This window comes from Nycticebus coucang, chromosome 19, assembly GCF_027406575.1.
Source record: "Nycticebus coucang isolate mNycCou1 chromosome 19, mNycCou1.pri, whole genome shotgun sequence".
NCBI lineage: Eukaryota > Metazoa > Chordata > Mammalia > Primates > Lorisidae > Nycticebus > Nycticebus coucang.
Genome location: NC_069798.1, coordinates 45268749 through 45296190, shown reverse-complemented (window position 1 = coordinate 45296190; position 27442 = coordinate 45268749). Strand labels below are relative to the sequence as shown.

Genomic DNA, 27442 nt, shown 5'->3' with positions numbered 1-27442 from the left:
CTAATCTTCCGTTATTGACAGTTTTCAGTTTGCCCTGGAGGTATGGAATTTATGTGTACATTAAGTTTCAAGTGTACTATGTGGTACTCATTTATTTAATCTGAATCAGCATGAGAGTATATTCTTGGGCAACTATGAATATTCAAATTCAAATGAATATTTGACTCCTGCCTTTTTTGCCTCCATTTTGAGTATTTTGATTGCCCCAAATCTGCCTTTGGAAATAACATTTGGTTTCTAATTGTAATTGTCTTGGAAACATTGGCATATTTTTGCAGTTCCATTTTACTTTTATTTACTGCAAATGATGATTTGTTAGTTGCCTGCTGCCAGAACATCTGAGCTCATTTGTTTAACTAAAACAGTGCTCTGCATAGATGCCTATAACAGGCAGCAACAGTTACCAGCCACCCCAGTTGCTTACCACCTCATTATAGCTCTAAATCAAGCAAATGGGAAAGGAGATTATTCTTAAAACATTCCAAGAAGTTTAGAAAATTGGAGGATGGAGGGAAGAGAGGAAAGGATTTCTATTGTAACAATCAATGCGTTGCTTTTGGCAGGGTTGTGCTTGGCTGGTTCCTTGGTAGAAGTAAGGGCAGAAGTTGCAGGGAAACTGCATCAGAGCTCTGTGACTCCTTTGGTTAACAGATAATCACTAAGGGTTCTTCTTCTGGCCAAGCCACTGTCTCAGGCATGTCTAGGGACGCATGCGTGAATGAGATTGTCCCTGTTCTCACGGAGCCTATTATCTGGGCACTGAAGATGTTTTTCCCTCACAGTAAAGATTCTTGAAGGAGGTGGTGGCAGTAGTGTTTTAGATCATGGCTGTGTGTGGGCCTGGTGGGCCCAACCAGGTACTGACTGTCTTAGCACAAGGAGGAGCTTGTCAACTGAAGTGGGATAATTGTGACAACTCAGATAGCTTCAAAACAAATGTCTTTAAAAAATATTTTAATAAAAAATTAAACTTCAGAGGCAGACCTTGCTTTGAGGGCTGGAAATGGAGGGCTGGAAGTGTTCCTTGAGGAGCAAGGGGGAAGTAATTTTGTCCTTAAGTGATGAAGTGTCTGACAGTGGCATTGATTCATTCGGTACGTTTTTATTAGCTACCTGCTTTGTGCTGGCCTGGGAGTCTTGTGATGAAGGAGGAGTCCACAGTCTGATGGGCTGTGATGAGTAGTTGGGCAGTCCCACTACCCAGTGCTCAGGTTCATGGTTAGGCATTTTGGGGTAGAAGATAGGCTTCTCACCTGGTCTTAGGTGATCAAAGAAGGCCTCCTAGAGGAAGTGATGGTCAAACTAACCTCACTAACGTGTTGGCATTAATCCCCTTTCAGGCTAATACTGTATTAAAGATAAATCAGAGCCTCGCTTTGGTTTTTGTTTTGGGACTACTAGTACCTTTCTGTTGTGAGACTTAACTCCATACACCATCTAGTATACTTCTCCCTTCCCCTGTGTTGCTGGCTCTCTGTGACCACCATGCCTCTGCCCACGTTGTTCCCTTTTGTCTGTCTGATTTCTTTTGGCCCTTTGGGACTGAACGGTTACATCCCACAGGATGCCTTCCTTGATGCCTCCCAGGGTAGGTTGAGTGTACACCCTGTGAGCTCACACACAGGGCTGGTCTTGATCTTCATGTTTCCTCTGCAGGGAATAGTCTGTCTGCTGCTTCATTCTCCCATGTGGCCTGGAGGCAGAGGCGGCATCTTTCACTGAGCCTAGCATGTCCTGGGTACCCAGACTATGTTTGCTGAGTGAACAAATTTAGTACCTTTCAAAGGTTATAGCCACATGTATATAATTGAAGTTCTTGGTTTCAGTCAGTTTTATTTATTTATTTATTCATTTGTTTATTTTTTTGAGAGTTTCACTCTGGTGCCCTGGATAGAGTACCCTGGAGTTACATACAATAGCTCATGGTAACCTCAAACTCCTGGGCTCAAGCAATCCTCTTGCCTTAGCCTCCTGAGTAGCTGGGACTACAGGCACCCTTCACCAGGATCACCTAGCTTTTTCTAGTTTTAGTAGAGATGGGATCTAACTCTTGTTCAGGCTGGTCTTGAACTCCTGAGCTCAAGCAGTCCACCTGCCTTGGCCTCTTAGGGTGCTAGGATTACTAGAGTGCCAGATTATCTCACTGGCCTGGCCGGCCAGTTTTAGAAGAGAGTGACACTGACTGAAGAAGGTAGAAGCACTAGTCAAAGTTTTTATGGTCTAGCTTGTTATCCTCAGAAAGCTCTTTATAACTGTTTGCGCTTTATGCCTCTTTACGTTTTTTCCTGAGTAAACAAACTGAGGAATTCATAAATTTTATCTCTTGCCAGCTACTAATGTGTATCTGACCACAGTGATTTATTAATTTGATGTCGTTTGGTGGTTTACAAAAATCAATTTGACTTAGCCTATGTCTGAGAGGGAAATATGTGATGAAGAGACAGGAGTGTCTCATAGAATCCAAGGTCAGTGACACTGCTAGGCTTCTGGAATTCTGGAACTGGTCCTGATAAAGCCAGCAGTCATCTTCAGAGTTTCTTCTGTTGTCTGCTTCTTTCTGCAAAGCTCCTCTGTTCATCTCCCCTACTCACGGGGTTTTCTGCTTCTCTATGGATAGAGAATAGCCTCACATTCCCATCTTTCCATCTCCCTTCCAGATTCCCCAGGACTTGGCCTTGGCTTAGGTTAGATGTCTATCCTGACCCAGTGAGCTACAGCCAGGGGTGGGGTCACGCTGCACCCACCTGTTTGCCTCTGCTTACCTCTAAAAGTAGATGGGAAGATAGAAAAAGGGTGGGGAAGACAGTAGACCGACAGCAGAGAGACATTGTGAGGCTGGCAGAAACTCTAAAAACACCTGATACAGTGTGAAGTACTACAGACCTATAAACTTCTTTTTACCATAGGATTGCTTCTAGGTTACCTCATTAGGCATTAGGGAGCATGTCAATCTTAGGTGAAACTTAAAAGATTTAATTTTGAAAAGACGTGTCTTTTTTTTTTTTTTTTTTTACACAGAGTCTCACTATGTCACTCTCGGTAGAGTGCTTTGTCATCACAGCTCACAGCAACCTTAACTCTTGGGCTCAAGCAATTCTCTTGCCTCAGCCTCCCAAGTAGCTAGGACTACAGGTGCCCGCTGCAACGCCTGGCTATTTTTTATTACAGTTGCCATTGTCGTTTAGCAGGCCCGGGCAGGGTTCGAACCCACCAGCCCTGGTGTATGTGGCCGGTGCCCCTAACCACTGAGCTATGTTTGAATTTCTTATGTATTTTGGATACCAAACCCTTGTCAGATGCATAGTTTATGAATATTTTCTCTATTCTGTGGGTTGTCTCCTCATCCTGTTGATTGTTTCCTTTGCTGTGGGGAGGCTTTTTAGTTTGATATAATCCCATTTGTCTTTTTTTGCTTTTGGTGCCTATCCGTTTGAGGTTTTTTTTTTTGAGACAGAGCCTTAAGCAATCACCCTGGGTAGAGTGCTTTGTCATCACAGCTCACAGCAACCTCAAACTCCTAGGCTTAAGTGATTCTCTTGCCTCAGCCTCCCGAGTAGCTGGGACTACAGGTGCCCACCACAATGCTCAGCTATTTTTTGGTTGTAGTTGTCATTGTTTGGCAGGCCCAGGCCAGATTCAAACTCGCTAGCTCTGGTATATGTGGCTGGTGCCTTAGCTGCTTGAGCTACAGGTGCCACCCCCTTTTGAGGTCTTATACAAAAAATCCTTGTTCAGTCAAATGTCCTAAATATTTCTCCATGTTTTCTTGTTATTCCAGTTTCAGGTCCTATATTTAAGTCTTTCATGCATTTTGAGTTGATGTAGTAAGTGGTGAGAGATAGGGCTCTAGTTTCATTCTTTGGAATGTGGATATCCAGTCTTCTCAACATCATTTTTGGAAGAGACACTCCTTTCTACAATGTATGTTCTTGATGCCTTTGGTGAAAATTAATTGACTGTAACTATATAGATTTATTTCTTGGTTCTTTATTCTGTCCAACTATTTGAAAAAGAAATCATGAAGGCAATCCCATTTGCAGTAACTGTAGAAAAGTAAAATACCTAGAGATAAATTTAACCGAGGAGGTGAATGATCTCTATAATGAAAATTATAGTATACCGAGGAAAGAAATTGAAGAGTACACAAATAAATGGAAAGATATCCTGTGTTTGTGGATTAGAAGAATCAATATTTTTTAAATGTCCATGCTATTCAAAGTGATTTACAAATTTAGTGCAATCCCTATCAAAACACCTATGAAGTTTTCCACAGGATTAGAAAAAGCAGTCCGGAAATTTGTGTGGAATCACAAAAGCCCAAATAACTAATACAATCTTGAGCAAAAAGAATAGAGTTGGGGGGAAAAAAAAAGGAATAGAGTTGGAGACATCATATTACCTGACTTCAAACATACTACAAAGCAGTAATAACTATACAGCATGGTATTGGCATAAAAACAGACACCCAGACCAATGGAATGGAATAGAGTCCCTAGAAATGAGTACAAGAGATTAGCTATCTTTTATTGAGGGTTTACTTTATGCCAGACACTGTTTTAAGTGTTTTACATGTGTTATATAATTTAGTCGTAACAACCTTATGTATGAGAAACAAAGACAGAGTTAAGAAATTAACCTGAAGTCACATATCCAGTAAGTGGTTGAATTGGAGTTGGAATGTACCTGAAAAACCTTGTGGTGAAATATACATAATTACATAAAGTTTATAATTTTTTTTTTTTTTTTTTTTTTTGAGCCAGAGTCTCACTTTGTCACCTTTGGTAGAGTGCTGTGGCCTCATAGTTCACATCAACCTCAAACTCTTGGGTTCAAGTGATTCTCTTGCCTCACCCTCCAGAGTAGTTGGGACTACAGGTGCCCCGGCTATTTTTTAGAGAGGGGGTCTTGCTCTTGCTCAGATTGGTCTCGAACTTGTGAACTCAGGCAACCCAGCCACCTCAGCCTCCCAGAGTGCTGGGATTATAGGTGTGAGCCACTGTGCCCAGCCATAAAGTTTATAAATTTTAATCATTTTTCAGTGTACAGTTATGTAGCATTAAGTGCATTCACATAATAGGCAACCGTCTCCACCGTCCATCTATAGAACTTTTTCATTTTGGCAAACTGAAACTGTACAGACTAAACACTAACCCCCCGTTCTCCCGTTCTCAGCTCCTGGCACTCACCATTCTGCTCTCTGTCTCTTTATGTGTTTCACTGTTCTAAGAATCTCATATAAGAGGAAGAGGAATCATATAATATTTGTCTTTTTGTGGCTGAATTATTTCACTTAGCTTAATCTCTTCAGGGTTTATCTATGTTGCAGCATATTTCAAAATTTCCCATTTTTAAGGCTAAAAATTAGTCTATTGTATGTATATACCACATTTTGTTTATCTATCTGTCTGTGGACACTGGGTCACTTCCAACTTTTGGCTACTGACATCAGTCGTACTGTGAACACACGCTATACAAATACCTCTTCGAGCCCAGTTACGGTGACTCATGCCTATAATCCCAGCACTTTGGGAGGCTGAGGCAGGAGGGTCTGTGAGGTCTGGAGTTCAAGACCAGCCTGGGCAACATAGTGAGAACCTGTCTCTAAAAAAAAAAAAAATTTAGCTGGGCCTGGTGGCACATGCCTGTAATCCTAGGTACTTTGCAAGCTGAAGAAGGAAGATCACTTGAGCCCAGGAGCTCAGGGCTGCAGGGGTTATGACTGTGGCATTGTACTCCACCCTATGTGACAAAGCGAGCCTTCTTTTTCTCTCTCTCAAAAAAGAAGAAACTGCTTTAACAAAATAATCTCTTCAAGACCCATCCTGCTTTCACTTCTTTTGGGTATATACTCAGAAGTGGTAAACATGGTAGTTTCCTGTTTAACTTTTTGAGGAATTACAGTATTTTCCCCACAGCTTTACCACAGTGATAGGTAAAACAATGTAAACGGACCAAAACACATGAGACCAAGTGTAACAAGCATGCAGAAAAGTTTATTTTGTCCCTGGGTGCAGGTGGGCTGAGATCAAAGGGGATGTCAGCAATGTTAGGGAAGGAGGCGGTGCTTTTTTTTTTTGTAGAGACAGTCTCACTTTATTGCCCTTGGTAGAGTGCCGTGGCCTCACACAGCTCACAGCAACCTCCAACTCCTGGGCTTAAGTGATTCTCTTGCCTCAGCCTCCCGAGTAGCTGGGACCACAGGCGCCCGCCACAACGCCCGGCTATTTTTTGTTGCAGTTTGGCCGGGGCCGGGTTTGAATCCGCCACCCTTGGTATATGGGGCTGGCGCCTTACTGACTGAGCCACAGGCGCTGCCTGGAGGTGGTGCTTTTTATGGGAGACTGAGGAGCAGCTGGTTTTACAGACAGGTCTTTCCTATCAGGGCACCAAGGACATGCAGGGCCAACTCCTCTTATCAAGGTGTCAGAAGTTTGTGGTGTAAGATATTATGGGTTTGTAACTGGACTGGCAGAAGGAGACGGTGAGCCTGTGGCATGTCTCCCTTATCTGACTTATGTCTGCCTGTCACAGAGTCTCACAGGATGGTTTTTCAGATTTAAGGTGGAGTTTAGCTTAGCCCCTAACAAGTGGCTTTACCGTTGTCCACACCCCCAGCAGTGTGCAAGTGTCCCAGTTTTTCCACATCCTTGCCAATACTTGGCATTTTCTGTTTTTTGAGTCCCCCCCACCCCTTTTGATAAAGTGGTATCTCCCTCTGGTTTTAATTTGCATTTCTATAATGACCAGTGGTGTCGAGCATCTTTCCATGTGCTTATTGTCCATTTCTGTCTCCTCTTTGGAGAAATGGCTATTTAAGTCTTTTGCCATTTTTAAATTGAGTTGTCTGGGTCTTTCTTTCTTTCTTTCTTTCTTTCTTTCTTTCTTTCTTTCTTTCTTTCTTTCTTTCTTTCTTTCTTTCTTTCTTTCTTTCTCTCTCTCTTTCTTTCTCTCTCTCTCTCTCTCTCTTTCGTCTCACTTTGTCACCTTCAGTAGAGTGCTGTGGCGTCACAGCTCACAGCAACCTCAAACTTTTGGGTTTAAGCAATTCTCTTGCCTCAGCCTCCCTAGTAGCTGGGACTACAGGTGCCTACCACAATGCCCGGCTATTTTTTTGTTGCAGTTGTCATTGTTGTTTAGTTGGCCCAGGTGAGGTTTGAACTCGCCAGCCTCAGTGCATGTGGCTGGCTGTAACCACTATGCTATAGGCGCCGAACCTGGGTTTCATTTTTAGTTGTTCTTTTAAGTATATTCATGGTATCAATCCCTTATCAGATACATGATTTGCAAATATTTTGCTTCAGTCCACGGGTTGATTTTTCACTCTCTTGGTAGTATACTTTGATGCACAGAAGTTTTAAATTTTGATAAAGTCCTACATGTCTATTTATTCTTTTGATGTCTGTCTTTTGGTATCATATCCAATAAATCATTGTCAAAGCCAATGTCATCGAATATGCTCTCTTCCAAGTTTCAGTTCTGTCTTTGTGTTGGTTTGTGTCTGTCTCTCTATGTTTCTGTGTGTTGTGTTTGTCTATAAATGTGTAAACCACTGAAGCTTATATATGTATTGACTCTTACTTTTTGCCTTATTTTTTCTCTTTTTTTGTTGAATTATTTGAAAGTATTAAAGACATAGTGACACTGCACATACCTCCTAGAAATAATGGCATTTTTCTAACTAACCATCATCACTACTGCCTTTAGAATGGGTGTGTAGGGCCCTGCCTTGTGCTGTCTACTGTGGAGTGCCCTTCTTGAATTTTCTAAGTCTCTTCCCTGCCCAAATGTGTAAAAGGTAGGACACCTAAAGCTCTTCTCTTAAGCATCTCATACTCAGAATTATAGTAAATTTTCTAATTACATTGGAAATTGAAGCTTAACTTTTATTTTGCTGACTTCATTTTTTACCACTATATATGACATTTTTCATCTACATTATTTTCCTCTTATTTTAATATATTCCTTTGCATGTGTATTTTTAGTGTTACAGTTATTAATTACCTTTCTTCTCTCTCTCTAGTACTGAGTTGAAACTCTTGGGGGAAGCAACCATTTCAGTCTGCAGGTCTTTAGGTAAGTGGGGAAAAATTAGTGGGTGTTTTGTGTATATGGACTTTTTTTCAAGTTTTCTGTTATAAATTTCATGAACTGAATTCATGAAGTGATTATTCTTCTTGGATGATGATAACAATAGTAAAAATAATTGTTTCTATTCTTGGCACTTTCTCGTGTACTAGAAGTTATCATTGAATCAGTGTTAATAACATGGCTATATTTATAGTTGTGGGTTCAGCTTCTTCTTTCAGTGAACTTTTAAAAAAAGCAAACTGGTAAGTTAGTTTTGTGGTTGCATGGACAGTTCTTATAGCTAATGCAGGACCATATGTCCTGTGGTTTGCCAACTGTCCTGGCTGTATAATGCTGTTATTGGCTGTGTTGAGCAGAATAGTTATTACTTATTAAAATACATTGGATAATATATGAGGTCTGATAATTAAATTTGCAAATTTTTCCTGGAAAAAGTGCTACATATCTCATTGCTGAATATCAGTACTCTCCTTGGGAAGCTATGGACTGATGCCAGTACCTAGTCTACCCTTCAGAGCAATTTTAGAACTCTTTTTTTAGCTGAGGCAATGTTTCTTCACTGTGAAGTTGTCCCATGATACACCATTGCCTTCAATTTTGGGGATATAGAATTCATGGTTAACATTTTTTTTTCTTTTAGCACTTTAAAAACACTGTGTATCGTCTCCATTTTTTCAGATAAGAAGTATGATGTTAATTGTGTTGGTTTTCTCCTGTAAATGAGGAGTAATTTTTTCTCACTGCTTTCAAGATTTTCTCTTTACCTTAAAAAAAATATTTTAGTGTCTAATTCTGTTGGGGGATTGTTGATATGTTTAGATGTGTAGATTAATGTTTTCTACTAATTTTGGAAATTTGTGGTCATTATTTTTGTTTGCCTTTTTATATTTATCTTTATTACCTTTTCCCTGAATGTACACATGAGGTTTTTTGGACCTGCTGCGTATTTCTTACTAAATTCCGCACAGTAAATAAGAAACGCATTGGTCCTGGTGTCTTAATCCTTACACACTAGTACATGCTATTTTGCTAGGTCAATCATTCTATGCAAGGGATAAGGAAAAATTATTTTTTCCCTACTTATTTTTTTATTATTATAAAATATGCACCGAGTGTTCAAGTTTCTAATAGTCTCATTTTGTTTGACTTTGGAGCCAAGTATAAATGCACACATTATTATTGGTTAAGATGTCTTTATGTGTTTTTACGTTTCTTTTCATAGCAAGATTCCCCCTTCTCACCATCCCCAACTTATTTATTTATTTATGTATGTATTTTTGAGACACATTCTCACTCAGTTGCCCTGGGTAGAGTACGATGGCATTGTAGTTCACAGCAACTTCAGTCTCTTGGGTTGGAGCAATCCTCTTGCCTCACCTTCCCAAGTAGCTGCCTACTTATTTATTAAAGTAACTGGGTGGTAGAGGTTTCCTCAATGTAGATTTTGTTCGTTGTATCACCATGTAGTTTTTTTTTTTTTTTTTAGAGACAGAGTCTTATTTTGTCGCCCTTGGTAGAGTGCTGTGGCATCACAGCTCACAGCAACTTCCAGCTCTTGGGTTTAGGCCATTCTCTTGCCTTAGCCTCCTGAGTAAGCTGGGACAACAGGCACTTGCTACAATGCCTGGCTATTTTTTTGTTGCAGTTTGGCTGGGGCCGGGATTGAGCCCACTACCCTCGGTATATGGGGCCAGTGATCCCCATGTACTGTTCACTTGCCCTCTGTTTTTTACATTTTCAGTTTGTTGGTTATTGGATCTTAGAGCTCATGGGTATTTTGGAAAAGTATTGGGAAAGTTTGTTTCAGGGGCTTGGAAGCAATTTTTTTCTCTCATTCCACATGGAAATCCTCTTTAAAATACCTTTATGTCAGTGCTACCCAGATTTTGCTTGAATTACTCTAGGGCATTTCCTTCCTTATATGAAAGCCATGTTAGCAGCTACAAGTTCAAGCTCTGGAGTCAGATAAGTTATCTTTTTATTACTTAACCACTATTGTTATCTTAATTTTATAGATAAGGAACCGGAAGCATGGGGAAGTTAAGCAAATTGCCGAATGTCATACAGAGTCCCTGGTGGGGCCGGTATTTGAACCTTGCCAGATTCTGTAGTCTATTCCTGGTACACTTTCTGCTTTTCTTTGGGATCTCTTCTGTTGCTGCTCTGACTCTTAAAGCTTATTCAGCTTCCACATAGCCCTTTATTTGTACCAATTAATGTTGATCCTGTTAAATTCCTTTGCTATCATCATTGAGATATTTTGGAATCTTGAGTCTACCATGAGGCATTATTTAAAATCATTGAGTATATTTTTTTTTCTTTTCTGGGGGGAGGGGGACAGCAGGGGACAGAGTTTCACCTTGGTAGAGTACTGTGGAGTCCTAACTCACAGGAAACTCAACTCTTGGGATTAAGCAACCCTCTTGGCTCAGTTTTTTCGTTTTTAGTAGAGAGTGGGCTCTTACTCTTGCTCAGGCTGGTCTTGAAGTCCTGAGCTCAAGCAGTTCATCTGCCTCGGCCTCTCAGAGTGCTAGGTTTATAGGCATGAGCTAACCTTGCCTGCCCCATATATTTAATTTTCTTAATTTATCTCAATTTCCATCTTATCCAAAAGAGTGGTATGGAAAGTGTCTTGGTATGTAGTAAGCTCCATGAAGACAGGGAGTCCTGTCCATAGGTCTCTCCCCAGTGTCTAAAACTATGGGCACACACGAGCCATTGGGTAAATATATGCTGCCTGAATGAATGAATGAATGAATGAATGAAAAGGTATACAAAGCTCTCATTACTTCAGTCTAGTAGTCTGGTAGGGTTTTATAACAATGTAGAGTTGTTTTGTTTGTTTTTTTAAAAATATATTAACCATTTGTAAATTTAGACTACTACTTGTAAAGTCATTTGATAATAAAGGGGCTGTTGAATGAACAAAGATTTTGAAGTTGAGATTCTGAATGATATTTATAATTATATCACCCTCAGCTTAGTTTGTTTCTATATTTGGTTTTGATTTATAATAGCTAGATAATGTCAAGTCCCTTTAGGCATACTTGCAAATGTTAACTGTTGTTTTTTAAACAGTTTATTCTGAAATCTCAGAGTATTCTTTCATTAAAGTAAACCTGAACCCTGAAAGAGGAATAGTGAAACTCTAACAATATCTAATATTGATCCTTATTTTGGATTATGAAAGGTGGACAAAAGCTGCCTAACTTAACAACGGATGGGACACCTTGCTACTCGCAGTAGGGTTTTGTAACCAACAGCAGTGAGCATTACCTGAGAGACAGTTTAGAGCTGCAGAATTCAGTTCACACTTTATACACTAGAATCTGAATTTGTATTGTAATAAGAACACCCTGTGATTTAAGTGTACATTAAACTTTACGAAGGTTGGGTATGGGATTCCAACAACCTCTTAGATAATGCATTTGCTGCTAGTCGGTGAACCATACTCGGAAGAACAAAACACTACAACTTTAATGAGAAAGTTCAGTAGTTATTTGCAGACTCTCAAGCTGCGACAAGAACACTTATCCAGCGGGTAGACACGAGTTAACTTGACAGTGATTAAGCACAAAGCCAGTATGCTGTGGTGTAACTTTTCTTCCTTTTTTTTTTTCTCGAGACAGAGTCTTGCTCTATTGCCCTGGGTAGAGTTCAGTGGCATCATAGCTTGCAGCAACCCCAAACTCCAGGACTCAAGTGATCCTCCAGCCTCATCCTCCTGAGTGGTGGGGGGACTACAGACACACGCCATTACACCCAGTTAAATTTTTTCTATTTTTTTGTAGAAATGGTGTCTTGCTTTTGCTCAGGCTAGTCTGGAATTCCTGGCCTCAAGGACTTGCTAAGTGTTGACATTTCAGGTGTGAGCCACCTGGTCTGGCCTTGAGTTTTATTAAATGCCTACTTTTCTAAAGAGAAAGGAGTGGGAGTGTAAATGGAATATATATCTTTAGTTATTATACCTTTCTTTTGCAATTTTGGATTCTGCAATGGGATGGCTACTTGTGTTGTTTCTATCATTTTCATTTTGCAAATGATTTTTTGATGATCAGAATTAAGACCAAAAGCAGCAGTTTTTCTCATTGCTTATTTCCCTAATTAGGTGTGAAATTGGCCATAAGGTTGGTCAATGAATATTTTCAATTTGACATTTAGTTTCATAAATGTTATGATAATCTCTTTGATTTCAGTTCTTTTTTTTTTTTTATTAAATCATAGCTGGTACATTAATGCGATTTCAATTCTTTTTTTTTTTCAATTAAATCATAGCTGTGTACATTAATGCAATCACGGGGTACAATGTGCTTGTTTCATATACAATTTGAAATATTTTCATCAAACTGGTTAACATAGCCTTCATGGCATTTTCTTAGTTATTCTGAATTTGTATTGTAATAAGAACACCCTGTGATTTAAGTGTACATTAAACTTTACGAAGGTTGGGTTATTACTTTACGAAGGTTAGTTATTGTGTTAAGACATTTATATTCTACATTTAGTAAATTTAACATGTACCCTTGTAAGATGATTTCAATTCTTAATTTTAACTATTTAAAATCTTTTTTTCTCTTTCAGTTGAAAACAATCCTCGAACAGGGAATCTTGGTGCGCTAATTAAGGTCTTCCTTTCCAGAACCAAAGAACTAAAACTTTCAGCAGAATGTCAGAAGTAAGCTGTATGGTGAAATCATGTTCACTTTATTTTAACAACATGAGTATTTTTTATTTATTGGTGGAATTAAAATATGGTCTTTAAAAAACCCCTGTGAAGGGATTATTCTCATTATTAAGGGAAAAAGTTTTTAAAATGGAGAAAGTTTTTAAAAAGTTTTTAAAATGTTTTAGCTTAGTGTCTAAGTCATTGTGGTGAGATTGATTATAAATTCTAGAATCTGTTTGATTCTGGTATTTTGGGCAATTTTTAGAAATATTCTTTAAAGAAGACTAATAGTGATGTAATTATTATTAAAAAAGGTAACTTTCTCTTGCTCATCCTACCTAGCTTAAATAGTGACTTAGTTTGAGCATTATTTCATTCTTTTTCTGTTAACCTTTCTTTCTTTTTCTTTTTTTTTTTTTTAAGTTTTGGTTAGGGCCGGGCTTGAACCCGCCACCCCTGGTCTATGAGGATGGTGCTCTACTCCTTGAGCCACAGGTGCCATTCCTACCTTTATTTCTTTCATGTTAGATTCAGCAGAAGATTAACTTTTTTCTTTTTTTTTTTTAGTTTTTGGCCAGGGCTGGGTTCGAACCCGCCACCTCCAGCATATGAGGCCGGCGCCCTACTCCACTGAGCCACAGGCACCGCCTTCTTTTTTATTTTTTGAGACAGAGTCTCACTATGTTGTCCTCAGTGGAGTGTCGTGGCGTCACAGCTCCTCAGCAACCTCCAACTCTTGGGCTTAAGCGATTCTCTGGCTTCAGCCTCCTAAGCTAAGTCCCTTAGCTGGGACTGCAGGCGCCGCCACAGTGCCTGGCTATTATTTTTTCTGTTGTTGTAGTTGTCATTGTTGTTTAGCAGTTCAGGGCCAGGTTCGAACACACCAACCCCAGTGTATGTGGCTGGCTCCCTAACTGCTAAACTATGGGCACCGAGCCAGAAGATAAACTTTTTATGCAGGCAAGCATTTTTTTAAAACCATTTTTAAATGATAGTCTCTTAAAAGATTATTCTGTTTAGATGGTTTAAATCTAAACAGATTAGATTTGAAAAGTTTATGGTCATTAATATAAACAAATAAGTATTGTACCCTGTTGCTGATAATACCTCGTTTAAAATTTTGGTTACAATTTGCATATATTTTCTTTTTATTGCCAAATTTCTTTTGAGTTTTTAGCTTTCTTTTCTTTTAATTACCTTTATATGGTACAATTATAGAGTTAGGAACAAAGAGCAGTAATGTCTTTAGGAATCAATAAAGATTTGTATTAAGTAAACTCACTATGTAAAATATATGGAATGAAATATGAAGTAAAATGTAGATGTCACTGGTCCAATGTTTTAATATTACAAATATGATGGACAAATTGGCTGACAAATCATGAGCTAGAAATAAATGGATCATGTTTATAATTAAATATTCTTGTGTGATTTTGGTCTTTCTAGCCACATCTTCATTTGGCAGACACACAATGCTTTGTTTATTATTTGCTGTTTGCTGAAAGTGTTCATCAGTGAGATGTCAGAAGAGGAATTACAACTTCATTTTACATATGAAGAAAAAGCTCCTGGCAGTTACAGTAAGTATGGCTTTTGAAGAGGTTCTAGATATATCATGTATAACATTACAAAGATCAGACATGCCAGGCATAGTGACTCAGGCCTGTAATTCCAGCACTTTGGGAGGCTGAGGTGGGAGGTTGCTTGAGGTCAGGTGTTGGAGACCAGCCTGGGCAACATAGTGAAACTATCGCTACAAAAAAATGAAAAAAATTAGCTGGGCGTGGTGGTATGCATTTGTAGTCCTAGCTACTTGGGAGGCTGAAGCAGGAGGATTGCTTGAGTACAGGAGTTTGAGGTTGCTGTGAGCTGATCACACTTCTGTAATCAAGCCCAAGAGATAGACCCTATCTAAAAAAACCAAAAAAACCAAAAATTAATACCATTTTTTTTAAAAAGGGGAAGATTTATTTGATTTGAAGAGAAACCAGAGTATGCAAAACTGTTTTAGATGTCAAAAATCTTACACAAATTCTGGTTGTTACCATCTAAATGTATTAAGGAATTATGTTGCATTCAAAGCAAATCAAAAGCCATGGTATAGCAAAATAAAAGTTTACAATACTTTGAGCTTACAGTGATAGAGTGACCAGGTGTATCTCTTTTTCCCTTCTGAGACATATGATAGTGGAGGAATTTCCTAATTACCCCTAACAACTTAGGTCATTTCATCATTTTTAAGGCTCCTTATGGCCTCTTTCAAGATTATGAAACAGTTTTGGAGAAAGCGAATATAAATTTCTATTTTACTATAATCTTTTTCTTTGTTCAGTATATTTTCAAATTAGAGAGAGAGAGACATTCTTCTTGACCAATACTTTGAAAATATGGTTTTACAGTTTTCTAATATTTTAGCATCTGTTCCATGGCTGGGGCACACTTTGATAGCCATTTTGTAGGTTCTTGTCAGAAGAGGCTATTTCTTTCAGTTTCTATAAGGTCAAAAAGTCTCACTAAGTTCTTCTGCAGTGACAGTGGCAAATGTCATATCACAGGGAAGGCAATCACTTTCTTATAGCGATGCTGTGAACAGAAACATTTGGTGGGCAAGAACTTTTCATTTTATTTGGTAGGAAGTTTGTAGACTGCATGGAATTTGCCAGAACTTGTACGTGCACTGTCCCTTCAATATGCAGATAGATAAACAAAATCTAGTTTGTGTTTAAAGAAGATACCAGCAATCTTTTACTTTATGTTTTCTGTTTAATTTGTGAATAAATCCCTTTTCTGTAATGATATTGGGCAAGTATGGGTTAGGTTTATTTTTATTCAGGTTTCTTCCCAGAGAGTGTAATTAAAAATTCCAAAATTGTTTGTTTCTTAAGCACTCTAAAGTTTCTTTCCAAACAAATGATGTAGTTGGCTAATTACATGGAAGCTAAATTATGATACGTTCTACTTTTCTTTTAAAGCTATTGTCCTTATTTCCATGGTAAAATGTGGTAACTTTAACTATTAATATGATATTGTTATTGAATAAAGCAAGCATATCAATATTAATTTTAGCCATTTTACTTGCTGTCATTTTTTTAATTGCCCCGTCTTTTCTAGTAGACGCATCCCATGGAAAATCATTCATTGTTTTGCTTAGTTTTGAGTTAGTATGAATTGCTACCTCATTAACTTTGGGTGGGTGGGAAGGGAGGAAAAGAGATGTAGATACTGAAATGTCTTTGATCCTGTTAAAAAATTATTTAATTTCAAATGCTATACCATGTTATAATTTATCAAGTAAAGAATAAATTCCTATAAAGGGTGAACAAAATGATGTGAGTAGAGAGGATTTATTTTTTCTTTTTGAAGCCAAAGGCAGGTGTAGGTAAAGGTGTGTTTGTGTCTTTTCCCCCTTTCGCATTCTATAACTGTGAGATCCCATGAAAATATGCGCCTGTCTTCTCCAGGGAAGCAGTTCTCTAGTTCATTATAGATCAGTTGTTCCTTGAATTCTGTGTTGTCTACCCTTGAGTAATTGCTGCTGAACCTTGGAGATTCGGCTCTAAGGAAGACAAGCAGCCAAGGTATTGAGGCTACCTTTTATTAAGCTCCCTTGCAAAAGGGAGGCACTGGAAGCAAATCGGACTTTCCTGCAGTTTTAGAGGTTGGGCATTTTTCACATCACTAAAGCTTATTTCAATAATAAAAGGCCTTTTAAGAGTATACATTTGATTCATGGTACTGAAAAAGCAGCGATTTCTTTCTTTTTTTTTTTTTTCTCCCCTAAAGTGGCAACAGGCAAAATATATTTTCTCTTTCCCACTCACTAGGAAGGAATGGAGCATAATAAAGTCAAGACCTTCTAAGTTGGTATAGGAAGATTTTTTTGCTGGTTTTGATTCTCTTTCTGAATCAACTGTTGCATTCTTTGACATACCATGTAACTGAATATGGTAGTCATGGACTTAATCAAGGATTTTGAGAAAATCAACCAAGTTGGTATATGGGAAATTCTGCCAAATTTTGGTGTTTTGAATGTTATGAACTTTATTCTAGGAGGGTGTGTTTGTGAGAATTATATGGAATGAAGTTAATTTAATGTAACCATCTCCAGATAACTTCTGCATCTTTCACAATTGCTGTTTTTCATTCAGCACTGATTGTCAGAGCTTGTGCTTTATACATTGATTTTGAGTTTTAAGAGAGAAATATGTTTAACTTACTACTTTGATAACTTATTTGCCTTCTGTGTTTGTTAAATATATACTGATCTCTAAACAGAGCTTTTAATCATGTTTGTTAATGGACAAAATGAACACATGCTAGTATTAAGTTTATGGTACTGACAGTACCAAAAACATGGTTCTACTTGAGTTGCAAACTTTTCCACAAAGTCTAGCAGCAAGAATAGGGTGATTTTTTTTTTTTGAGACAAGAGTCTCAAGTGTCATCTTGAGTAGAGGGCTGTGGCGTCTCAGCTCACAGCAACCTCCAACTCTTGGGCTTAAGCGATTCTTTTGCCTCAGCCTCCCAAGTAGCTGGGAATACAGGCGCCCACCACAACGCCCGGCTATTTTTTGGTTGTAGTTGTTGTTGTTTTAGCTGGCCCAGGCCAGGTTCGAACCAGCCCGCCTCAGTGTATGTGGCTTGTGCCCTACCCACTGAGCTATGGGTGTCACCCAAGAATGGGGTGAATATTTATTCCCATAGGGCCTAAGAGCATAGTTCTGCCAACACTTGTAAACCCAACATTTTGTTTTATATTATGACGTAAAAATTATGCGTACTTTATGCTTTATTTAGCACACTATCTTTTTTATTTTAATATAAAATTATTTTTCATTATGTACCATTGAGTAAATTGACACATGTGAGAGAGATGATATATTTATTTTGGAACCAAACAGCCTCCCAGAATATTCTCTTTGCCCCTGTTTCCTGGAGCTAAAGCTTGAGAAGCATGTTTTTGGTTGTACATCCTAGGTAACTTAGCATAGGGTAGTGGAAAAGCAACATTTTTGCCACTGTAGGCCACATTATCAAGGTGGTGGTCTCACTGAGTTATCTGTGTGTGCCGATGCACAATGATTCTGTGTACTGACATTCTTTTATACGGAGTTAACAATTCAGGACTTTATCCATGCTCTTTAATGTTGTACTTTTTGTTTATAATTAAGCCGACTGTTGCTCCACCAGCTTGAGTCCAATGAATATCTATTTAAGGCTAAAGACTTTCTGGTTTTGGCATTTGTAATTATTTTCATCTTAGTCTTACATGTTGTTAGTTTGAGATTTCTACTTTAGCTCTTTTCATATTTTCCACTAATTTATTTTTACAATTTATATAAGAAATTAAATTATTATACAGATATTGCTGAATGGGAGTAAGCCTCACTTTGTGGTTCTCAGCTGCTGTATGAATATTTGAATTAGGTATGTGAAGGACTGTGTGGAATAGATACACAGCAGTACAGGTTGAATTCACAAAGGTGCAGGACCATCTGCAGGCAATTGAGCAAAGTCAACTGCGGCATCTTAGGTATGTTGGCTTACTCCACACGCAGCATGTTTTTTCTTTATCCCAATCCATTGTAATACTTTTGTGATGACATGGACATTGCTGGCATTTTCAGTGAAGCAGTCTTTATGAGAGTAATGTGACTATCAATAAGCTCTCCATTTGTAATTTAAATTTGTGAGGATTTTGTATTTGAACATTTTCCCATAGGCTTTGTATGATGTGGTAGCAGATTGTTAGAGAGGATGTGTATCGTTATGTGAGGATAGCTCTTTCCATTGTTCCATGCCTTTGAGAATTAGTCAAAGGGGACAAAGCTGGCCCTAGGCAAAACTATGAAGTTCTACAAAATTATTTCCATTTTCCTTTTGCCTTCAGTGTGAGTTTTCCTTTTTTCTGTCTGTGCTCCATTATTGCCAAGGTAATACTGATATTTATTTTACATTTCATGTCTCATAAATCCAATATTTTAAGTTCTTAGTGGACTAAATCTGGTGTTGGCTTCTGCAGACACTTCTGATGGCTTGTTTCCTTCTGTATTTGATGATGTTGATTATGTTTGTTTGAGCTTAATCTGAGGCCCTAAATAAGAGAGGATTTACATTTGCTTCTGAAGAGGGGTGTGTCCAGGGTCTGTACCACCTGATGCACTTCAACCTCCTCCAACAGTTCTTAATGGCTCTGAGGTCCATTATCTTCCTTGACATCGACTGCGGGCTTGGTCTCCTAATTGTGGGCTTCACTGTATTGGCATTTGTGTTGGAGTCTTTGTTGTTTTTCTTTACTTTCTTGAGTCCCTCAATGCACTAACAAGTGTTGTTTTAGCCAAAAACCTAGTTTTGTACAAGAGTGCCCATTGGAGTAACTGCTCCATCACACTGCTGCCAGTGGAAGCCAATTATAGTAATAGTTCTTCACAAGTATTTTTTGTTCAACCAGTGTTCCATGACAGGATCTTAGGTGTGCTGCGAAAAAAAAATTTTTTTTGAGACAGAGTCTCAGTTTGTCGCTCTCGATAGAGTGCTGTAGCATCATAGCTCACAGCAACCTCAAACTTTTGGGCTCAAGTGATTCTCTTGCCTCAGCCTCCTAAGTAGCTGGGACTACAGGCACCTGCCACAATGCCTGGCTATTTTTAGAGACAGGGGTCTTGCTTTTGCTCAGGGTGGTCTTGAACTCCTGAGCTCAAGCAATCCCAGAATGCTAAGATTACAGGCGTGAGCCACCACGCCTGGCCAGCCTCGAAAATTTTTAAAGATCATTAAATGAGGAGAGAAGTCTTTGGAGACTGAGGGACTGAAGACAGAAGCAACAAAGGAAAAACAAAAAGGTGAAAGTTCACGGAAGTAGGAGGTGCTGGGATGAAGAGAACAGAGAGGGAGGTGGGTTTGCTTTGACAGAGAGTACCATCTGTGCCCAAGGAGCCGGGTCATCTGCCAAGGGCAGGGGATAGCAAGGTATGTGGGCCAAGGAGCCTGATAATCAGTTAGTACAGTTAAAAGGGCCCATGGACATGAGTCTTGCTTAACTGCATTTCCTTGGGATAAAATAGTTCCATGTAAATTTATTTTTTAAAAAATACTTATTTTGTAGGACTAGCTCTCAAACATAGCAGATTAGGCATTTATGTTTATCTTTGCTTTCTCCTGGAGCCCCAATAAAATATCAGTAATGGGACTTGTAAAAAGGTTAAGTAGAAGAAAAGGGGCACGCCATTTTGCAAGTTGAAAGACTGAGTACTGATGATCTTAAATGATTAGTGAAAGCTAAAGCTAAATGCCTTCAGGGATGGAGAACCAGAGAAAAAGCCAGTTTTTGCTCCAGAACCCTGGAAAGGCTGAGGAATTAGAAGTGCCAGGTGTCTCTGAAGGCAGACAACCAAAATTGGTGGGAAGAAGCAATTAGATGCTGAAATTCTGCACTCTGCCATGTAACTGGGAGAACTCCCTCGCCCCCTAGTTCAGTGAGTTTCAACTGGTGTGCCGAAAAAAATTTAAAGATCATTAATTAAATGATTTTCAAAAGCAGTTCAAAGCACGGTAAGTATATTCCCTTTTTTACTTTACTTTTTTTTTTTTTTTATCAACACAATGTAAATGTGCCATGGAAGTTAGGTTCAAATGTGCTGTGAGATAAAAGAGGTTGAAAAACACTGCTCTAGTTTAATCCTGGAGGTCTATTTTCCCTCGAGACTGAATCCAGTGAGCGCTCAGGCATGGTGGGGGCGCTGGCCTGCTGAGACCAGGGCCAAGTGAAAAGGCCACGAATGGAAGGGTGAGGTGTCTTGACTTGGCTGCTAGAATGCTAACTAGCACAGGGATTTTACCCGTCCTTTTCTTTCTTTTTTTGTAGAGACAGAGTCTCCCTGTACCGCCCTCTGTAGAGTGCCGTAGTGTCACACGGCTCACAGCAACCTCTAACTCTTGAGCTTACGCAATTCTCTTGCCTCAGCCTCCCGAGTAGCTGGGACTACAGGCGCCCTCCACAACGCCCGGCTATTTTTTTGTTGCGGTTTGGATGGGGCTGGGTTTGAACCCGCCACCCTCGGTATATGGGGCCGGCGCCCTACTCACTGAGCCACAGGCGCTGCCCTTACCTGTCCTTTTCCTGTCAGACGATTAGTAGGTATTCTTGTAGAGAAAATGCATCAAAACAAGGAAAAGACTTACATTTGGGTATCACTTAACGAAGCAGCCTGAAACCGTACCCTGGGCACCACCAAAGGGCACATATACCAGGCGTTCCCTGCACTCTGATGGGTGAACGGTGACTCAGGGATAAGAACAATTGAAAACAGCGGCTAACTTGTGAGAGATCAAAACGAAGACCAATACTGGCTCGGGTAGCACAGTGGTTACAGCACCAGCCACATACACTGAGGGGCGTGTTTGAACCCAGCCAGGGCCAGCTGTAACAAAAAAATAGCCAGGCGTTGTGGTGGGCACCTGGAGTCCCAGCTACTTGGGAGGCTGAGGCAAGAGAATCGCTTGAGCCCGTGAGTTTGAGGTTGCTGTGAGCTGTGACGCCTCCGCACCTACCAAGGGTGACATAGCGAGACTCTGTCTCGAAAAAACCCCCCAAAACCAAAAAACAAAGACAAACACTGATAGAAGTGGAGATTCGTCGAAGTAGATTTAAAAATTGCTAATTGTACCTCTCTAATACAACCCATTTCCTTTCCATTTTCCCCTGGTTTAAAACCTTTTTGAAACTCCTTTCTTTGGAATTACCTTAAAAGTCTGTGGTGCATCCATTTTGCTGAACTTGGAGGTGGCAAATGTGTTTGTTGAAACTAGCTTTGATTTTTCTAGGTTGGCCGAGGGGCTTTGGCTTCCGTGGCAACAGGTTTCACTGCTCCTATTTACCTGCTGAAATGGGCCTGAGAGACAGGGGCAGGCGGTTCCTCAAGGGGGAAACCTGAAATCCTATAGTGTGTGGTTGTGTGCTTTTTGGTTAGCTTATTTTATTTTAATATAAAATTTAATAATTTAACTTCATTAATTATGGTTAAGCAAAGTAAAAAATTAGTCAATAATGGAAAAATGTGACTCAAAGAAAAAAAAGAAAGCATGCGTTTATTCCTTTAAAATATTTAATGCATAAGACTTCTAATCCATCTTTGCAGAAAAACAAAAGTGCCTCTAGGAGTTCCTAAATTGTTCTTCTGTCATATAATATGTGCTATTGTTTTGTAATATTTTGCTTTCTTGCCTCCCTTTCTTTTCTTTGTTACTACTGGAACAAAATCAGTTAGACTTCACTATTAGACATAGTTTATAAATCGAATCTGGTAAACTATATTATCCTTTAAGGTAATAAAAACATTTCTGTTTTGCCACAGTAATAGCAGTCACACAGAGTTATTACTGTTTTTTTTTGTTGTTGTTTGTTTTTTGAGACAGAGTCTCATTATGTCACCCTTGGTAGAGTGCTGTGGCGTCATAGCTCACAGCAATCTTCAACTCTTGGGCTTAAGTGATTCTCTTGCCTCGGCCTCCCAAGTAGCTGGGACTGCAGGCGCCCACCACAACCCCTGGCCATTTTTTGTTGTTGTTGTTGTAGTTGTAGTTGTCATTGTTGTTTGGCAGGCCTGGGCTGAGTTTGAACCTGCCAGCTCCAGTCCGTGTGGCTGGCGCCCTAGCCGCTGAGCTACAGGCGCCAAGCCTTTTTTGGAGTATAGGATGCCTGCTTGTAAGTACTGTAATGTATTGAAATGAAGATCAGTTTTATTTTTAGAACAGTCCATTTGCTTTTCCTCTTTATAATTAATTTACAGAGACATTTTTGATTTTGCTAACCAGAAGTTCAGATCTGAATTTTAATTTTTAGAATAACTTCAGTATTAGCTTCACTATTAAAAACAGGCAAACAGATTCTACCATGGTTTTCTGAATATAAATTTATAATGGATATGATCTAGTTGTGTAACTTTCATTGTAAGGAAATCAGATTTGTTCTGAACTTTCAGGCACTCTGTTAATTTGGAGTACAGTTCTGTTTAAGATTTTAGTACCTGTATTTGGAATAATGAAGTTTTTGGTGGCATTGAGAAATTGGCAGTTTGATTTTTTTGAGTGCAAAGAAAACAGCAACAATTAATCCTTGTCTTTTAGCATTCCTTTTCTGCATGTAACCTGATGTACACCATCCGTTGGTTTATTTTTATCCAGTTGCTTCTTTGTTTTCCAATGATCAATGTTTTCCAATGAGTAATGTGTGTGTGTGTGGTGGGTGGGGTTAAGTTTTCTTTTCTCCTTCTTTTACTTTCCCTTCCTACTGTGGTGGAAGTTATAAGGCATTTGTTAAGATAGTATTTTATGGGTCTCTGCTTCTCTCCCTGAGGACAGAGCAAGAGTTGGGTAGCTCAGCTGCTGGAAATGAATGGGTATTGAAGAGAATGAACCAATAGGGACTGCGGCTGAGACTTGGGTTTAGATTGGTAGTGCTGCAAGGGACTTTGGATGTCACCTTGTCTGTCTTTACCCCTTCCTCCGCTGTTGAAGTTCATAGGCACCAGAGAAATGGCGTTAGGCTTTTACAGTTGGCAAAACCTAGGGACAGGGCTGGGATTTCAGTGACTGTGTTCTCTGAAAGATACTGATAATAATAGCTTGGGTTTATTTGTTGTTTTAGATTATTTGTACATTGGATATTGAAGAAGTCAAAGGATTTCTAGTCTGTGTTGATGAATGCAGAATGTGTCATTTTGATGTATAAAGTAATATGTATTACTTCAGATGTCTCTCTCCTAACCTGGCACATAGTTCTCATTTATCAGAGATTTTGTCTTCAGGGTGTTCAGTGAAACCTGGTGACTGGATTCCTCCCGACCCCCAACTTTGTATAGAAATAAGTATTTAAAGGTAATTTGTAAGGGTTTTTTCCTTTTTCTTTTTTCCATTGAGAGTCTTGAGCCCAGGGTTCAAATCTGGGCTCTGCTCCTTACTGTAGTAAACTAGCCTGAGCTTTGATTCTTCATCCATAAAATAGTGATCATAACCATAACTACTTTTTTTTTTTTTTTTTTTTTTGTAGAGACAGAGTCTCACTGTACCGTCCTCGGGTAGAGTGCCGTGGCATCACACGGCTCACAGCAACCTCTAACTCTTGGGCTTACGCGATTCTCTTGCCTCAGCCTCCCGAGCAGCTGGGACTACAGGCTCCCGCCACAACGCCCGGCTATTTTTTTGTTGCGGTTTGGCTGGGGCTGGGTTTGAACCCGCCACCCTCGGCATATGGGGCCGGCGCCTTACTCACTGAGCCACAGGCGCCGCCCACCATAACTACTTTTTAAGAGTTATTGTCAGGATTAATGTGAGATAGAGCATGAAGTAAGCTGCACAGGGCCTCTCAATGCATTGAATACTCGGCTCGGCGCCTGTGGCTCAAGCAGCTAAGGCACCAGCCACATACACCTGAACTGGTGGGTTCAAATCCAGCCTGGGCCTGCTAAACAATGACGGCTGCAACCAAAAAAAAAAAAATAGCCAGGCGTTGTGGTGGGCGCTTGTAGGCCCAGCTACTTGGGAGGCGGAGGCAGGAGAATCGCTTGAGCCCAGGAGCTGGAGTTTGCTGTGAGCTGTGATGTGAGAGCACTCTATGCAGGGCGACAGCTTGAGGCTCTGTCTCAAAAAAAAAAAAAAAAAAAAAGCGTGAATACTCAGTAAATGTTAGCTATTAATAATATCTCACAGAAGCAAAGATTTAAAATAATAAATATTTGAAGCAATTGAGGTAATTTAAAACTTTAAGAGAGAAGCCTTTTTTTTTTTTTTTTTTTTTTGTTTCGTTTGAGACAGAGCCTCAGGCTGCCACTCTGGGTAGAGTGCTGTGGCATCACAGCTCACAGCAACCTCCAATTCCTGGGCTCAAGCGAGTCTCCTGCCTCCGCCTCCCAAGTAGCTGGGACTACTGGTGCCCGCCACAACACCTGGCTATTTTTTTTTTTTGGTTGCAGTTGTCTTTGTTGTTTGGTATGCCCACGCTGGATTCAAACCCACCAGCTCAGGTGTATGTGGCTGGCACCAAAGCCGCTTGAGCCATAGGCGCTGAGCTGAGAGAAGCCTTTTTTTAAAGAGATGGGGTCTCACTATGTTACCCAGGATGGCCTTGAACTCCTGGGCTCAAGAGATCCTCCTCCCTCAGCCTCCTGAGTAGCTGAGGCTGTAGGCATGTGCTACCACCACTCCTACCATGGTAGGAGAACTCATTTTTTTTTTCTTTGAGACAGTCTCAAGCTGTCACCCTGGGTAGAGTGCTATGGTGTGATAGCTCATAGCAACCTCAAACTCTTGGGTTCAAGCGAGCCTCTTGCCTCAGTTTTCTATTTTTAGTAGAGATGGAGGTCTTGCTTTTGCTCTGGCTGGTCTCAAACTCCAGAGCTCAAGCAATCCGGCCACCTTGGCCTCCAAGAGTGCTAGGATTATAGGCATGTGCCACCTTGCCTGGCCATTCTTCTTTTAAAATATGAGGAATTTTTTAGTAAATGGAAATCTTCAGAGATTTCAACTAGAAATTGCTTATTCTTTTCTTTTCTTTTTTTTTTTTTGTAGAGACAGAGTCTCACTGTACCGCCCTCGGACAGAGTGCCGTGGTGTAACATGGCTCACAGCAACCTCTAACTCTTGGGCTTACGCGATTCTCATGCCTCAGTCTCCCGAGCAGCTGGGACTACAGGCGCCCGCCACAATGCCCGGCTATTTTTCTGTTGCAGTTCGACCGGGGCTGGGTCTGAACCCGCCACCCTCAGCATAGGGGGCCGGCGCCCTACTCACTGAGCCACAGGCGCCGCCCTGCTTATTCTTTTCTTTTGACAGAGCTTTGACCATGAAATGCTACATTTTGCTTATATCAACTATATCATTATCTTCATTATTATATTACATTGATAATGAAGCTATGAATATGTTCCTTAATTGATCCAGCTGTAAACTTGGCTGAGGTCGTGATTTTGATGGCACATGAACTGAGTAGAGAGTCCTCGTCACCATCTTCAGATTTAAACCTTAGGCATGCTCACTCCCTAGAAGCACAAAACAATCCAGTCATGCGCCATCTGTGGCTCCCAAGTGCTTGTTCCCTCACCTCCTCTAACTGAAAAACTGTGCTGGCTGCTTGGCTGAACAGGGATATGTTATTAAACTGGCATTCGGCCTGAAACATTATTTAGGGAATCAGTGATTTTAAATGTTCTTACTTGGGTCTGGGACACCACATTCTGTAGAAAGAGCCAAGGAGTGTGACAGTTCAACAAACACGTATTAGTGTATATTATATGCCAACAAATTGACTTATTGGAATAGCCTGTTAACTCACTTTGGTTATGTTGGATAGCTTTGGGAATGGGACGGATTTTAGTTAGGTCTACCCCTTATCATGTAACCTCAGAGACAAATGTTACTTTTTTTTGTTTTGCAGTTTTTGGCCAGGGCTGGGTTTGAACCTGCCACCTCTGGCATATGGGGCTGGCGCCCTACCCCTTTGAGCCAGAGGTGCTGCCCACTTATTTATTTTCTTCACTAGTTGAGTCAAGTTCACTGCTTTTTTGAGTGAGATTTAATGTGGCTGTTGAACTTGCCATGTATCCTTTTAGGCATTGACTAGTATGCTCATTATGATTTAATATTCTCTTTAGGACTTATACTTACCTCTCCGAGGGTTGCTATGCCAGTTCTATTTATGGCAAGGCAGGAAGAAATTTCTGAATACCAGGTGGTATTGTGGTCTAGAAAAAAATACTGTGAAAAGATTTTTGAGAGTCCAAATGCTTTGATGCTTTGGAAATAACTGCTGGATTTGTCCGTAGACCCTTGGTTTCATTTCTGCAAACTGTACTGAGTGCATAGCATGTGCAAACTCTTTGTGAGCCATCACTCTTAAGAAGTCAAGGGCCTGCCTGTATGTAGACAGAAAGATGGTAAAATGTAATCAACATATGCAATGGAAGGCTTACACATGGGGCACAGATACTTTATAGAAGATTATTTTTATTCAGAGAGTTGGGTTTTGTAGAGAAGATGTAGACTGAGGATAGGTTGGATGGATACAGATGGGCTTTTAAAACTTGAGTTTTTATTGTTTGAGGGTATCCCAGGGAATTTACTGAGGTGTTTGGTGGCCTCTAACATATAGCTAGGTATCACTGGAATATATATTGTGAAGGGGGCATCGGAGGGAGATGAAGGGAGAAAGGGTTGCAGGGCCTGTGTTCAGAAGGGTTGAAGGGTCTGACATGCTGTACTTTGGAGCTTGGAAGTCTTTTTGATACCTAGTAATCAGCTTCGGGTAATTGAAAAGATCTAAGCCAGGTGAGTGAAAGGGGCAGCTGCCTTTAATCAATCTGGAGTTTGGATTGGAGAGAGTAAAATTGGGGGTATGACTACTAATTAGGAAAGTGTACAGGAATCCGGGATGAGTTTTAATTTAGTAGACTTGTTTAACTGAACTGGGATGATGAGATAATAAACAGGGCAGTGCGTGTGGCTCAAGGAGTAGGGTGCCGGTCCCATATGCCGGAAGTGGCAGGTTCAAACCCAGCCCCGGCCAAAAACCACAAAAAAAAAAAAAAAAAAGAGAGATAATAAACAAAATCATGAAGAGAAGGAAGAAAAGAGGAAATAATCAGAGGTGGACTGTGTACTCGAGGGGACCTAGAGATTGTTCATACAAGGCTGAGT

At 39.9% G+C, this 27442-nt stretch overlaps 1 protein-coding gene across 2 annotated transcripts in view; it reads left to right on the top strand.

The window, feature by feature from the left end:
• DYM (dymeclin) overlaps positions 1-27442 on the top strand; it is a 449579-nt gene that overhangs the window by 60177 nt on the left and 361960 nt on the right. For both annotated transcript variants that reach the window (XM_053571937.1, XM_053571938.1), the window contains exons 3-5: positions 8021-8073; positions 12670-12763; positions 14201-14334. In XM_053571937.1, the coding sequence (XP_053427912.1) occupies positions 8021-8073; positions 12670-12763; positions 14201-14334 (281 nt within the window). The remainder of the gene's footprint in view (positions 1-8020; positions 8074-12669; positions 12764-14200; positions 14335-27442) is intronic.